This window comes from Pristiophorus japonicus, chromosome 9 (genome assembly GCF_044704955.1).
Source record: "Pristiophorus japonicus isolate sPriJap1 chromosome 9, sPriJap1.hap1, whole genome shotgun sequence".
Taxonomy (NCBI): Eukaryota; Metazoa; Chordata; class Chondrichthyes; family Pristiophoridae; genus Pristiophorus; species Pristiophorus japonicus.
The window spans coordinates 211,434,677-211,450,839 of NC_091985.1; the positions used below are offsets into that span (position 1 = coordinate 211,434,677).

General features: G+C 45.0%; 1 protein-coding gene across 3 annotated transcripts in view; it reads left to right on the forward strand.

Moving 5' to 3' along the window:
- LOC139273579 (zinc finger protein 436-like) overlaps positions 1-16,163 on the forward strand; it is an 84,218-nt gene that overhangs the window by 2,394 nt on the left and 65,661 nt on the right. For 2 of the 3 annotated variants that reach the window (XM_070890514.1, XM_070890513.1), the window contains exon 3: positions 11,145-12,966. The exons of the other annotated variant lie outside the window; for it this stretch is intronic. In XM_070890514.1, the coding sequence (XP_070746615.1) occupies positions 11,500-12,342 (843 nt within the window). In that variant the 5' untranslated portion in view covers positions 11,145-11,499 and the 3' untranslated portion in view covers positions 12,343-12,966. Of the gene's footprint in view, positions 1-11,144; positions 12,967-16,163 lie in introns of those variants that run through there. 3 annotated transcript variants of the gene reach the window in all.

A 16,163-nucleotide genomic window follows, 5' to 3' on the forward strand; every position in this document is an offset into this window, starting at 1 on the left:
TTGGCTCCTGCTCCATCGATTTCAAAATGCTCAACCTTGTTTTGAAATCCGTCCAGGACCTTGCCCCTCCCGATTGCTGTAACCTCCTCCAGCCCTGCAACCCTCAGAGATATTTGCATTCCTCCAATTCTGGCCTCTTGAGCAGCCCCAATTTTCATCCCTCCAATATTGGTGGCCATACCTTCAGCTGCCGAGGCCATAAGCTCTGGAATTCCCTCCCTAAATCTCTCCACCTTCAAAATGCTCCTTAATACCTATCCTTTTGAACAAGCTTTTAATCCTGTTGTAGTATTTCCTTACGTGACTGGGTATCAAATTCTGTTTGCTAACGGTCCTGTGAAGTGCCTTGGGACATTTTACTGTGTTTAAGGCTCGATATAAATGCAATTTGTTGCTGATAACTGAAGATATTTTAAATTGTAAAATAACAAAACTGCAGGTATGGGGAATTGCAATAGACTGATAACTGCAGAGGAAGAGGATTGTTTTGTATTGCTAACAGCATGAATTATTTTAACGTGAGGTGGCCATTGCACACCGGCTACCACAAGGGCTTGGCAGAGCAAGGTCTTGGTCCAATGGCAAGGGGATCCAAGACGGCTGGACACCAAGCTCTGCTGCTTGTTTCCTCTGGTACTGACACTCACGGGTACATTTTTCTCTGGCACTGACTCACTGGGGAACAGTTTCCTGGCACTGACTCTCACTGGGGTACAGTTTCCTCTGGCACTGACTCTCACTGGGGTACAGTTTCCTTTGGCACTGACTCTCACTGGGGTACAGTTTCCTCTGGCACTGACTCTCACTGGGGTACAGTTTCCTCTGGCACTGACTCTCACTGGGGTACAGTTTCCTCTGGCACTGACTCTCACTGGGGTACAGTTTCCTCTGACACAGATTTACTGTGTATCTAATTCGTGCTGTCCCTGCCCTGGGAGTGCTTGATGGGACAGTACAAAGGGAGCTTCGCTCTTTACCGAACCCGTGCTGTACCTGACCTGGAATTGTTTGTTGGGACAATGTAGAGGGAGCTTTGCTCTGTATCTAACCCGTGCTCTACCTGCCCTGTGAGCTTTGTTGGGTCGCTGTAGGGGAAGCTTTCCTCTGAATCTAACCTGTACTCTACCTGCCCGAGTTGTATCTGATGGGACAGTATAGAGAGAGGTTTACTCTGTATCTCATCATCATCATTAGCAGTACCTTGAAACATAGAAAATAGGAGCAGGAGTAGGCCATTCGGCCCTTCATGCCTGCACCACCATTCAGTATGATCATGGCTGATCATGCAACTTCAGTGCCCCATTCCTGCTTTCTCTCCAGACTCCTTGATCCCTTTAGCTAAAAGGGTCACATCTAACTCCCTTTTGAATATAACTAATGAACTGGCCTCAACAACTTTTTGTGATGGAGAATTTAACAGGTTTACAATTCTCTGAGTGAAGAAGTTTCTCCTCATCTCGGTCCTAAATGGCTGACCCCTTATCCTTAGGCTGTGACCCCTGGTTCTGGACTTCCCCAACATTAGGAACATTCTTCCTGCGTCTAACCTGTCCAATCCCGTCAGAATGTTATATTTTTCTGTGAGATCCCCTCTCATTCTTCTAAATTCCAGTGAATATAAGCCTAGTCGATCCAGTCTTTCTTCATATGTCAGTCCTGCCATCCCGGGAATCAGTCTGGTGAACCTTCGCTGCACTCCCTCAATAGCAAGAATGTCCTTCCTCAGATTAGGAGACCAAAACTGTACACAATATTCAAGGTATTGCCTCACCAAGGCCCTGTACAACTGCAGTAAGACTTCCCTGCTCCTATACTCAAATCCTCTCGCTATGAAGACCAACATGCCATTTACCTTCTTCACCGCATGCTGTACCTGCATGCCAACTTTCAATGACTGATGTACCATGACACCCAGGTCTCATTGCACCTCCCCTTTTCCTAATCTGTCACCATTCAGATAATATTCTACCTTCCTGTTTTTGCCACCAAAGTGGATAACCTCACATTTATCTACATTATACTGCATCTGCCATGCATTTACCCACTCACCTAACCTGTCCAAGTCACCCTGCAGCCTCTTGGCATCCTCCTCACAGCTCACACTGCCACCCAGCTTAGTGTCATCTGCAAACGAGGATGACTTGCTTCCTCGCCAAAAAAGGATGAGTTCACAGGTGTTTCAATGAAGGACCTAATATTCCAGATCCTGAACTACATCCTGAAGGGTGGAAGATGCCTGTGCGTGGCTTTTTTTAACGTGTGGTGGCCGTTGCACGCCAGCCACCACATGGGAAACTCAGTATCTAATCTGTGCTGTGCCTGTCCTGGCATTGTTTGATGGGACAGTGTAAATGGAGGTTTACTCTGTATCTAATCCGTGCTGTTACCTGCCTTGGGAGTGTTTGACGGGACAGTGTAAATTGGGCTTTATGCTGTATCTAATGTTTACTGTACCCGCCTTGGAAATATTTGATGGGACAGTGTGGAGGGAACTTTACACTGTATCCAATCCATGCTATATCTGTCCTGTGAGTGTTTGATGGGACAGTGTAGAGGGAGCTTTGCTTTGTATTTAACCCGTGCTGTACCTGCCCCTGAAGTGTTTTTGGGACAGTGCAGAGGGAGCTTTACTCTGCACCTAACCCGTGTTGTACCTGCACTGGGAGTGTTTGATGGGATAATGTAGAGGGAGGTTTACTGTATATCTAACCTGTGCTAACCTAGCAAGTTGTGAGGAGGACGCAAAGAATTTACAAACAAATATAGATAGGCTAAGTGAGTGGGCAAAGCTTTGGCAGATGGAGTATAATGTGGGAAAATGTGAGGGTATCCATGTTAGTAGGAGTAATAAAAAAGCAAATTATTATTTAAATTGTGAGAGATTACAAAATGCGGTGGTACAGTGGGATCTGGGGGTCCTTGTACATGAAACACAAACATTCAGCATGCAGTTACTGCAATTAATTATGAAGGCAAATGGAATGTTGGCCTTTATTGCAAGGGGGATGGAGTATAAAAGTAGGGAAGTCCTGCTCCAACTGTACATGGTATTGGTGAGACCACAACTGGAGTACTGCGTACAGTTTTAGTCTCCTTATTTCAGGAAGGATATACTTGCACTGGAGGCAGTTCAGAGAAGGTTACGAGGTTGATTGCTGAGATGAAGGGGTTGTCATAATGAGAAAGGTTGAGCAGGTTGGGCCTGTACACATTGGAGTTTAGAAGACTTAGAGGTGATCTTATTGAAACGTATAAGATTCTGAGGGGGCTTGACAGGGTAGATACAGAGAGGATGTTTCCCCACGTGAGGGAATCTAGCACTAGGGGGGCATAGTTTCAGAATAAGGGGTCGCTCATTTAAAAGGGAAATCAGGAGGTGTTTTTTCTCTGAGGGTTGTGAATCTTTGGAATTCGTTACCTCAGAGAGCTGTGGGGGCTGGGTCATTGAATGTACTTAAGGTGGGGATAGACAGATTCTTGAAAGATAAGGGAGTCAAGGATTATGGGGAGTGGGCAGGGAAGTGGAGTTAAGGCCTGAATCTGATCAGCCATGATCTTATTGAATGGCGGAGCAGGCTCGAGGGGCCAAAATGGTCTACTCTGCTTCTATTTCTTATGTTCCATACCTGCCCTTGTTGATTCCTGGATTCTTTTATCTCAATCTGGTTCAGCAAAATTACTGAAACGAATACCGTTTGTGCTTTAAACAAAGCAAGCTTTTATTTAAAAAGCAAATCCCGATCGGGGACTTTATCAGACAGAAGGAATGCAAGTCTGTTCGAACGCACTCACTTCCTACGGACAAAGTGACGTTACATTGTAAAGGGACGATGGTTATACATTTTCGGCAAAAGATAACAAGATAGGGCCAGAGTGACATCCCAGCTCAGCCCATCTCTTTTGATCCCTCCTTCCCTTTGTCCACTCATAAGCCGACCCAAGCATGGTCCGATTTTAAACAAAGACCTTCTGTCAATGTTTCAGGTTAATAACATGATTTAATAAGACCTTGAGGTTTTTCTGCAAGCTGTGGGTTTTGTTTCAATATGTGTTAGTGTTGTAACATTTCCAGTCTCGAGTCTGAGATGTCATGGCTATTCCTCCATGAATTGTTTGTTAGCTTATACTGTCCCTATAGTACGGTGTCGATCTTGTATATCACTTGGTCCGCCTAGGCTCTGGGTAAGATAACTGTCTCCACGTCGCCCCGTGGTGGTTTCAATCAGGACTAATTAGGACCCTGATCCAACGTGCGGCGACACAGGATGGGTAATTTAGATAAAACTACGAATTCCCTGAAAGGTCATGGATCCAAAAATTAATAGGAAAGAAGAGAACGTCTGTTTTAAATGAGAAATGCTTGTGTGATTTTTACTGTGGAAAAAAAAAAGCCGGGGAGTTGTGGTTTGTTTTAGCTCCACCCACTTTTTCAAACAGAATAAAAGTTTTTTTTAACCCTTCGTAGTGTTGTCCTGTATGTGGGAGTATGAACCTTATTGAATTACAAAGTTTGAATCGGGATTTTGAGATATTCAGAGAAGGCACAGAAAATACTGAGATGGATTCAAAAGGATTCAAAAAAAATATTATATTAAATAACACGACCTTGAGGCTGGAACAATTGAGATAACGAAAAGCAGTCCACAGCCTACGTGTAAATGTCAACAATTGTAATTAAGTGCTGTTTGGAGGGCAGTGTCATTTATTTAAAATTTTGTACATCAACAACAATAGCAGGAATCAGTGAGTGTAGATGAACGTGCCAGACTTCCCTCCAGTTATGGAAAAGACGGAAAAAAAAGATGTAACGTACTAAATAGGTGCTGGAAAAAAAAATGTGTTCTGAGATTTTAAATTATGAGAAAAATTCCACTGCAGTCTAAAAAAAATCACTCCTGTCGAGTTGGCAGAAAAACTCCATTAAATTAGGGCTTTCATTGACAGAAGGAAGACATATTAAAAACCGTAGACATCTTAAAGAAAGAGTGCACACACGAGAAATGTATTCAGAGTTCCACTGGGACCTCTGAGAAATGTATCGATAGACTACTTAGTTAAAATGGTTGGCTTTGCATTGACCGAGGCTGATGACGAAATTGAATTTCAGTAAACAAATAGCTATTAAAAATTTGTGGTCTCGTTTTAAATCAATTAAAAAAATATCTTTGGCAAGTACTTGAATAAGAAGTTAAAAAATATTGGAGTTTAATCAAATGCTGCCTTTCCTGATGAAAAGATTTTTTTTTCAGATGGTTACGTGAAGTCACGTAATGACATCAGGTCTTCTTACAAACCTGTAAAGGAGTTAACCCTTTCCATTGACAGCCGTTTCATACTGAACATTATCAATTTGGATTTCTTAATAGAAAAATGACTCACCTAACAGAGGAATGGTGCGATAGTCAGAATAAAAATAAAAACAGAACTAGCTTATGTAATAATACTTGCCTGATACAATAAAGAAATAGATACTCAAACAAAACAAATTGAAGAGTTAAAAGGCTAAGATAAATAAGCTGAAAGGGATCCACAAACCCAACTTAACCCTGACCTCCGATTTCACGGAGTGACCTCGACATGCATGGACAGAATCAAGGGACCTGTGGGCCCTGGTAAAGCAAACCCTGAGCCCAACTGAGCATGCCCGATTTCTAACTCACTTAGGACGTGCTACTCATGATGCATTGTTGGTTGCTCACCCTAACGATGTCCAGGATCGCCTAAACGCTATCTTTAATGCTCTCACCACGACCCTTCAGAAGCCCATCAGTATGGCCGCAGTATTAGAAACTAAACCCAAACGAGAAGAAACTGCCGATGAATTCATGGAAAGATTTATTGAAATATACGGAAGTCAATCAGGAGATAATGCCTTCAGGGCAGGAGAGGATTCTCCTCAATTCTGCGCTATCCTACTTCAGTGCCTGCCCAATTCTATTGCTCACGCTATCCGGACAAATAATATGAATTGGGCAGATATCAGTAAAGCGCAGATGGAAAGGGCGGTTAAATATTATTGGCAGGAAAAGAAAGGAGAGGGGGGAGGTACGCCCCCAACCCAGGTCAAGACTGAATACATGACTAGAAAGGAAGAGCCGCCTCGGGTGGAAGGACCAAAACCGGACCCAAGGTGATACCAGATGGAACCGCAGTGTTGCGTGCAGGGTTGGGTGGATAAACAGGGATACGGTTATATCAAACACCCAAATGGCCCGGGCCCTGCTAATTACGGACCGCCCTACTGTCCCCGGCCTGGTATGGGAAGACGAGATGGATGCTTTATTTGTGGGCAAGAAGGACATTGGAATAGAAATTGTCCCTCCCGTCAGCACGAAAAAGGAAGAGGAAGGGGGGAAGAGGACGGGGATCTTACACTAACTTCTCCCAGAACAACCCCTTTGGCCACCGTCCCCCGATTCTTATTGACTGCGCAACTTGATTGTGCAGGGACCCTCCCCGGATGACAAACCGATGATATTGTTAAAAATTCGGAATGAGTGGCAACCCTTCTTGATAGATACGGGAGCCTTCATGTCTTCTGTACAATCAAAGCTTAAACTCCCCACCTTCACTGAAACACAGGAACTGTCAGGATTCCTGGAACAAGTATCTACATTCCCGGTGTCAGAACCGGTTAAAATGGGTTACCAGGAAGAATCGGTGGAACATCGATTTGTTATCACAACCAATCTGGACTGCAACTGTGAATGTTTAAAAATGTATCGAGACATTGAAGTTGAGAACGTGGGAATTGTATAGGGACAGTATAAGCTAACAAAGAATTCATGGAGGAATAGCCATGACATCTCAGACTCGAGACTGCGAAATGTTACAACACTAACACATATCGAAACAAAACCCACAGCTTGCAGAAAAACCTCAAGGTCTTATTAAATCATGTTATTAACCTGAAACATTAACAGAAGGTCTTTGTTTAAAATCAGACCATACTTAGGTCGGCTTATGAGTGGACAAAGGGAAAGAGGGATCAAAAGGGATAGGCTGAACTAGGATGTCACTCTAGCCCTATCTTGTTATCTTTTACCGAAAATGTATAACCGTCGTCCCTTTACAATGTAACTTCACTTGTCCGTAGGAAGTGTGTACGCTCTATCAAGAGAGTACTCCTTCTGTCTGATAAGTCTCGGCCGGTAAGAAATAAAGACTGCTTTGTTTAAAGCACAACGGTATTCGACTCAGTGATTTCACTGAACCAGATTGAAGGAAAAGAACTCAGAAATCAACATTGTACCTGCCTTGTGAGTGATTGATGGGACACTGCAGAGGGAGCTTTCCTCTGTATCTATCCCGTACTCTACCTGCCCTGTGAGCTTTGATGGGTTGGTGTAGGGTAAGCTTTCCTCTGTATCTAACCCGTACTCTACCTGCCCTCGTTGTGTTTGATGGGACAGTGTAGTGGGAGCTTTCTGCTATATTGAATCCGGACTGTACCTGCTCGAGGAATGTTTGATGGGGCAGTTTAGAGGGAGATTTGTTCTGCATCGAACCCGTGCTGTACCTGCCCTGGCATTGTTTGATCGGGGAGAATAGAGGAAGCTTTACCCTCTGCCTAACCCATGCTTTACCTGCCCTTGGAGTGTTTGTTGGCCGGTGTAGAACAAGCTTTACTCTGTATCTAACCTGTGCTGTACCTCCCCTGGGAGTGTTTGTTAGGGAAGTGTAGAGGGATTTTTACTTTGTACCTAACCTGTGCTGTACCTGCTCTGGCATTGTTTGATGGGCCAGTATAGAGGTATCCAACTTGTGCTATGCCGGCCCTGGGAGTATTTGATGGGACAGTATAGAGGGAGCTTTACTAAGACCCGAGGTTGCAAGCCATCAGATCCAGGGGGCTTTTCCACCTTTCATCCCATTATTTTACTGAGCACTTTTTCTTTAGTGATTGCTTTAAGTTCCTCCCGCGCTATAGCCGCTTGATTATCTATTATTGGGGTGTTTTTAATGTCTTCTACCGTGCAGACTGATACAAAATATTTGTTCAACGTCTCTGCCATTTCCCTGTTCCCCATTATTAATTCCCCAGTCTCATCCTCTAAGGACCAACATTTACTTTAGCTACCCTATCCTTTTTACATACCTGTAGAAGCTCTTTTTATATTGCTTGCTAGTTTACTCTCATAATCTACCTTCCCTCTCTTTATTATTTCTTTAGTCATCATTTGCTGTTTTTAAAAACATTTGCCAATGCTCTGGCCTCCCACTAACCTTGGTCACTTTGTATGCCATTGTTTTCAATTTGATCCCATCCTTTACTTCCTTCATTAACCGAGGATAGTTCTCTCGTTGCTTAAAGTCTTTCCTTCTCACCGAAATATATTTGCTCGTGGCTCGGGTAGTAATCCAGAGATTATTGCCTTTGTGGTTCTGCTTTTTAATTTAGCCCCTAGCTGCTCAAAATCCTTCAGCAGAACCCCTTTCTTTGTTCTACCTATGTAATTGGTACCTACGTGGACCACGACAACTGGATCTTCCCCCTCCTATTCCAATCCCTCTTCAGCCCAGAGGAGATGTCCTGAACCTTGGCACTGCGCAGGCATCACAGCCTTCGGGACTCACGCACTCGGCTGCAGAGAACAGTATCTATCTCCGAAACTATACTGTTTCCGATCACTACAACATTTCTTTTTACTCCCCCTACTTGAATGGCCTCCTGTACCATGGCACTGTGGTCAGTTTGCTCATCCTCCCTGCAGTCCCTGCCCTCGTCCAAACAGGGAGCAAGAATCTCGTACCGTTGGACAATTGCAAGGACTGAGGCACCTCCATCACTATCTCCTGGGTCCCCACAGCTGCCTCGCTTGTAGCCACACCATCCTGTCCCTAACCACGGACCAAATTTAAATTAATTAATCTAAGGGGTGGGACTGCTTCCTGGAACACAGGGTCCAGGTAACTCTCCCCCTCCCTGATGTGTCGCAGTGTCTGCAGCTCGGAATCCAGCTCATCAACGCGGAGCCGAAGTTCCTCGAGAAACCAACACCTACTGCAGATGTGGTCGCCGTGGCCCTCAATGGGGTCAACCAGCTCCCACATGCAGCAGCAGTAACACATCGCCTGCCCTGACATCTCTAATGTATTTAATTAATTTTTCACATTTTGAAAGTTTAGATTTTTAATCCCAGCTCTTAATTTAAACCAATGCCGAAGAAAAGAGAGAAAAACTGACCAACCAATCACTTCCCTGCTTTTCTGCGACATCACATTTTGAATCTTTTTACTTCTTATCCTCCCAGGTCACTTGGTGCTGTTTCGGCTGTCTGATCGGCTGACTCACGCCCTTTGTAGGCTTACCGCTGTTCCTGCTCTCGCGCCCTTTCCGAAGTCCCGCTGCTCGGCTGAATCATGCCCTTTGTAGGCTTACCGTTGCTCCCGCTCTTGTGCCCTTTCCAAAGGGATGGGCGCAAGTCTTTTTTTCCACTCGTGTTGATTCTTTCATCATCTGCTGCAGGCACAGTCTGGCAGCTGTCCTTCAGCACTCGGCCAGCTCAGTCAGTAGTGGTGCTACCGAGCCAGTCTTGATGGACATTGAAGTCCCCCACCCAGAGTACATTCTGTGCACCTTGCTACTCGCAGTGCTTCTTCCTAGTGGTGTTCAACATGGAGGAGTACTGATTCATCAGCTGAGGGAGGGCGGTGGGTGGTCATCAGCAGGAGGTTTCCTTGTCCATGCTTGACCTGAAGCCAGGAGACTTCATGGGGTCCGGAGTCGGTGTTGAGGACTCCCAGGGCCACACTCTCCCGACTGTATACTACTGTACCGCCACCGGTGGGACAGGACATATCCAGGGAGGTGATGGAGGAGTCTGGGACATTGGCTGAAAGATATGATTCTGTGAGTATGACTATGTCAGGCTGTTGCTTGACTAGTCTGGGCCATCTCTTCCAATTTTGGCACCAGTCCCCAGATGTTGATGAGAAAGACTGGGCTGGGTGTGCCGTTGTCGGGTCCGTAGCCGGTGCGGAGGTCGATGCCGGGTGGTCCGTCCGGTTTTATTCTTATTGTTTTTCGTAGCGGTGGATCAATTGATGAATCAATATGATCTTATTGAATGGTGGAGCAGGCTCGAGGGGCCAAATGGCCTACTCCTGCTTCTAATTCTTATGTGCTTATTCCCTAGCCCAGATCCTGTCTCTATATTAAGAGCAATGATCCCAACACTGACCCTGGGGGACACCACTGTTTACATCCCTCCAGTCTGAAGAACATCCATTAACCACTACTCTCTGTTTTCTGCCCTTTACCCAACTTCCTCTCCACGCGGCCCCACTCCCTTTAATACCATGAGCCTTAATTTGATCAACAAGCCTCCTGTCCGGCACCTTATCAAACACCTTTTGACAATCCATCTACACAACATCCACTGTATTTCCTTTCTCTGTGTTATTTCCTGCAATACTCCCTGCTGTCTGTCCTGAATGAATCCCTTTCACTACCAAATGTTGCAACGTTTACTTCTGTAACCAGAATCTACCCGCACAGGGGTAAAGCGCTCTATCAATGACACCAGGAGCCCAGACACGGGATCGGGCTGTGCTCTGAACAGGCGCAGTGCCAGTGGTGGAGGTGGTCTGAGGTGGAAGAGACATTCCGCGAGTCGGTAGGAGCTTGTGGGCTCAGCGGAGGAATTAGACCCCTGGGTGGGCTGGGCAGCTTCATAAACACCTGGTGTAGGCCCCAGGCACCTAATATGAGCCGGCAGGACACATGTTTGACTCGCGATGATGGACCCGACTGCTCGGGGTAACTAGCCGAATTATTAGACATGATCAGCGTGCCTGCGCGGCCATCTTGGTACAGGAACAGAGGGTGGGCGGGGCTTTAGGGTCCCAGTGACCTCGAGAGAAAATCATTTCCTCATTTATTCTCAGTCTGCACAGACGGGATGTAGAACTGAACCCAACCAGAGAAGAGGGAGTGAGAAAACTGCAGATGGAAGAAAGAAATGATGGAGGTGGTGCGATGAGTTTGGATTTCAGCACAGGGTGGAGGGAGAGTGTGTGGGATGGGAATTTACAGCTTTGGGGAACAAGAGAGGAAAGAATGTTCCATAAAAAGTAGAATTGTCTGTCCTCAATTTCTATCCTGCACTTCCAGTGCTGACTTTCGTAAACACCTTTTACAGGATATTAGAAGAGGAGGATTTACAGACAGGAAAATCGAACCAATTGTATCAAGATCTGACAGAGTCACTCGATTCACTTGAATATCATCGGCCTTTGAATGTGAAAGGAGAAACGTTTATCTGCTCTGTCTGTGGGAAAAGATTTCAAACATCAGTGTGACTGGAAAAGCACTGAGACACACACACCCGAGTGAGAGTGTTCCAGTGCACTGACTGTGGAAAGAGCTTTACCCAGTTACACAGCCTGAAAAAACATCGCACCATTCACAGCGGTGAGAAACCGTACACGTGTTCTGTGTGTGGACGAGGCTTCAACTGATCGTCAAACCTGGAGAGACACAAGGATACCTGCACCATGGAGAATCCGTGGAAATGTGGAGACTGTGGGAAGGGATTCAATTGCCCCTCTGCGCTGGAAACTCATCGACGCAGTCACACCAGGGAGAGGCCGTTCACCTGCCCCGCGTGTGGGAAGGGATTCACTCGTTCATCCCACCTCACTGAACACCAGCGAGTTCACACTGGGGAGAGGCCATTCACCTGCACTGTGTGTGGGAAGGGCTTCACTTATTCATCCAGCCTGCTGGCACACCAGCGAATTCACACTGGGGAGAGATCGTTCACCTGCTCCGTGTGTGAGAAAGGATTCACTTGTTCATCCAGCTTGGTGAGACACCAGCATGTTCACACAGGGGAGAGGCCGTTTACCTGTCCCGTGTGTGGGAAGAAATTCGCTGCATCTTCACACCTCATTGAACACAAGCGTGTTCACACTGGGGAGAGACCGTTCGTCTGTCCCGTATGTGGGAAACGGTTTGCTAAATCATCTCATCATCTGAGTCACCAGCGAGCTCACACAGGAGAGAGGCCGTTCATCTGCTCTGTGTGTGGAAAGGGATTCACTAATTCATTCGAGCTTCATGCTCACCAGCGTATTCATACCGGGGAGAGACCTTTTACCTGTTCTGTGTGTGGGAAGGCATTCACTCGTTCATCCCACCTCACTGAACACCAACTTGTTCACACCAGTAAGAGACCGTTTAAATGTTCTGACTGTGAAAAGAGCTATAAAAGCAGAAATGAACTGATGAAACACCAACGCACTCACACTGGGGAGAGGCCATTCATCTGCTACGAGTGTGGGAAGGGCTTCACTCGTTTATCCAACCTTCAGTCACATCAGCGAGTTCACAAGTGACTGCAGGGGTTGGACTCTGCTTTTATTGTTGCAGTTAATCACATCCAGGACTGAACCATGTTCACTCGGACAGTTGGAGTTTGTTGCTGCTGGTGTAATTAATCCCTATAACTGGGCTGGAGTTTAATTTTCTCGATATCATAGAATCATAGAATGGTTACAGCACAGAAGGAGGCCTTTCGGACCATCGAGCCCGTGCCGGCTCTCTGCAAGTCCCACTCCCCGCCCTTTCGCTGTAGCCCTGCAATTGTTTTATTTCAGGTACTTATCCAATTCCCTTTTTGAAAGCCACGATTGAATCTGCCTCCACCAGCCTTACAGGCGGTGCATTCCAGATCCTAACCACTCGCTGCTTAAAACAAAGTTTTTTCTCATGTCGCCTTTGGTTCTTTTGCCAATCACCTTGAATCTGTCCCCTCTGGTTCTCAATCCTTCCGCCAATGGGAATATTTTCTCTCTACTCTGTCCAGACCCCTCATGATTTCAGAGCACCTCTATCAAATCTCTTCTCAACCTTCTCTGTTCTAAGAAGAACAACCCCAGCTTCACCAGTCTATCCATGTAACTGAAGTCCCTCATCCCTGGAATCATTCTTGCAAATCTTTTCTGTCAAACAACGATCAAATAAATCAGCTTTGTTTCCTACATACAGTGAGTCGATTCCTTGATTTCTCCACGAGGAGACTAATTGATGTCCTGTTATCGACTGTTCCTTTTCTCCTTTGTATTTATAAAGTGCCTTTCACGGCCTCTGTTTTAGTGATGTTGGTTGAGGGATAAATGTTAGCTTGGACACCAGAGAGATTTCTTCGAAATAACGTCATGGAATCTTTTACGCCCACTTGAGAGGTCAGATGGTTCTGATTCTCAGAAGATCAAGATGTAGGTCAGTTTGGGTGGAGATAAGAAATAATAAGGGAACAAAGTCACTGGTGGGAGTAGTCTATGGGCTCCCTATCAATAGCTACACTGCAGGACAGCATATATATCAAGAAATAATGGAGGCTTATAAGAAAGGTACTGCAATAAGCATAAACGATTTAAATCTTTATATTGATTGGATATATCAATATAAAGATTAGGTGGCCTTGAGGAAGAGTTCATAGAGTGTATTCGGGATGTTTTCTTAGAACAATGCGCTATGGAACCAACCAGGGAGCAGACTATTTTAGAATTGGTAATGTGAAATGAGACTGGGATTAATTCATGATCTCATAGTAAAGGATCCTCTTGGGAAGAGTGATCATAGTATGGTAGAATTCCAAATTCGGTTTGAGGGTGAGAAACTTGGGTCTCAAAATAGTGCCCTGAAAAATAAAGGCAATTACAAAGGAAGGGTAAGACAGTAGATAAGGAGTAGCAGACATTTAAAGAGATATTTCATAGCTCAGCAAAGATATATTCCAATGAGAAAGAAAGACTCTAAGAAGGATGAACCATCCGTGGCTAACTAAGAAGTAATGGGTGGTATCAAATTGAAAACAAAGGCATACAATGTTGCGAAGATTAATGAAAGGCCAGAAGATTGGAAACTTTTTAGAAAATAGTAAAGGACGACGGAAAAAAAGGGAATAGATTGAGAGTAAACTAGCAAGAAATATAAAAACAGACAGTAAGAGCTTCTACAGGTATATAAAAAGGAAGCGAGTAGCTAAGTTGGTCCTTTTAGAAGATGAGACTGGGGAATTAATAATGGGAAACAAGGAAATGGCAGAGAATTTGAATAAATATTTTGTATTGGTCTTCACTGTAGCATCTCAATAATTGATAATCAAGGGGCTATTGGGAGGGGAGAACTTAAAACAATCACTATTGCTAGGGAGAAAAGGTACTAGGCAAACTAATGGGACTAAAGGTGGACAAGTCCCCTGGTCCTAATAGCCTGCATCCTCGGGTCTTAAAAGAAGTGGCTGCAGAGATGGTGGCCACATTGGTTGTAATCTACCAAAAATCCCTGGATTCTGGAGAGATCCCAGCAGATGTAATTCCCCTATTTAAGAATGGAGGGAGACAGAAAGCGGGAAACTGCAGACCAGTTAGACTAACATGTCATTGGGAAAATGCTGGAGTCCATTATTTAGAAAATCATAATGCAGTCAAGCAGAGTCAGCATGGTTTTATGAAAGGGAAATCATGTTTGACAAATTTGATGGCGTTCTTTGAGGATGTAACGAACAGGGTGGATAAAGGGGAACCAGTAGATGTCATGTATTTGGATTTCCAGAAGGCACTCGATAAGGTGCCACATAAAAGGTTACTGCACAAGATAAGAGCTCACGGGATTGGGGGTAATATATTAGTATGGATAGAGGATTGGCTAACAAACAGAAAACAGAGCGTAGGGATAAATGGGTCATTTTCAGGCTGGCAAACTGTAACTAGTGGGGTGCCACAGGGATCAGTGCTGGGGCCTCAACTATTTACAATCTATATTAATGACTTAGATGAAGGGATCGAGTGAATGTAGCTAAACTTGCTGATGATACAAAGATAAGTGGGAAAGCAAGTTGTGAGGAAGATGCAAATAAAGGGATATAGATCAGCTCAGTGAGTGGGCAAAAGTTTGGCAGATGGAGTATAATGTGGGAAAATGTGAGGTCATCCACTTTGGTAGGAAAAATAAAAAAGCAAATTATTATTTAAATGAGGAGAGATTAGAAAATGCTGCAACACAGAGGGATCTGCGGTACTTGTGCATGATACACAAAAAGTTAGCATGCAGGTACAGCGTAATTAAAAAGGCAAATGGAATGTTGACCTTTATTGCAAGGGGGATGCAGTATAAAAGTAGGGAAATCCTGCTACAACTACACTGTTGGTGAGACCACACCTGGAGTACTGCGTACAGTTTTGGTCTCCTTATTTAAGGAGTGATATACTTGCATTGGGGGCAGTTCAAAGAAGGTTCACGAGATTGATTCCTGAGATAAAAGAGTTGTCTTATGAAGAAAGGTTGAGCAGGTTGGGCCTATATTCATTGGAGTTTAGAAGAATGAGAGGTGATCTTATTGAAACGTATAAGATTCTGAGGAGGCTTGACAGGGTAGATGCAGAGAGGATGCTCCCCCCCTGTGGAGGAATCTAAAACTAGGGGTCATAGTTTCAGAATAGGGGGTCGCCTATTTAAAATAGAGATGAGGAGGAATTTCTTCTCTCAGAGGAACATGAACCTTTGGAATTCTCTGCCCCAGAGAGCTGTGGAAGCTGGGTCATTAAATATATTTAAGGTGGAGATAGACAGATTTTTGGGAGTCGAGGGTTATGAGGAGTGGGCAGGGAAGTGGAGTTGAAGGCAAGATCAGATCAGATCAGCCATGATCTTATTGAATGATGGAGCAGATTCGAGGGGCCAAATGGCCTACTCCTGCTCCTATTTCTTATGCTCTTATGGGGCCTCATGTGAAAGACGGCACCCCTCACAGTGCAGCGCTCCCTCTGCACTGCATTGGAATGTCGGCCTAGATTTTATGCTCCATGCTCTGGGAGTGGACTTGAACCCACAACCTACTGACTCAGAGACTACCACTGAGCCACGACTAACACCGCATTGCTCGGGATTATTTGAGTTCTCTTGCCGTCTGTTACTCCCACAGACAAGTCCGAGCTCCCCATACCTTCAAGAGTGCCTCTCCTAGCCTTGCAATCAGAGAATCATAGAAATTTACAGCACAGAAGGAGGCCATTCAGCCCATCATGTCCGTGCTTGCTGACAAAGAGCGTTCCAGCCTGATCCCACTTTCCAGCTCTTGGATCGTAGCCTTGTAGCTTACGGCACTTCAGGTGCATTATCCAAGTACTTTTTAAATGCTATGAGGGTTTCT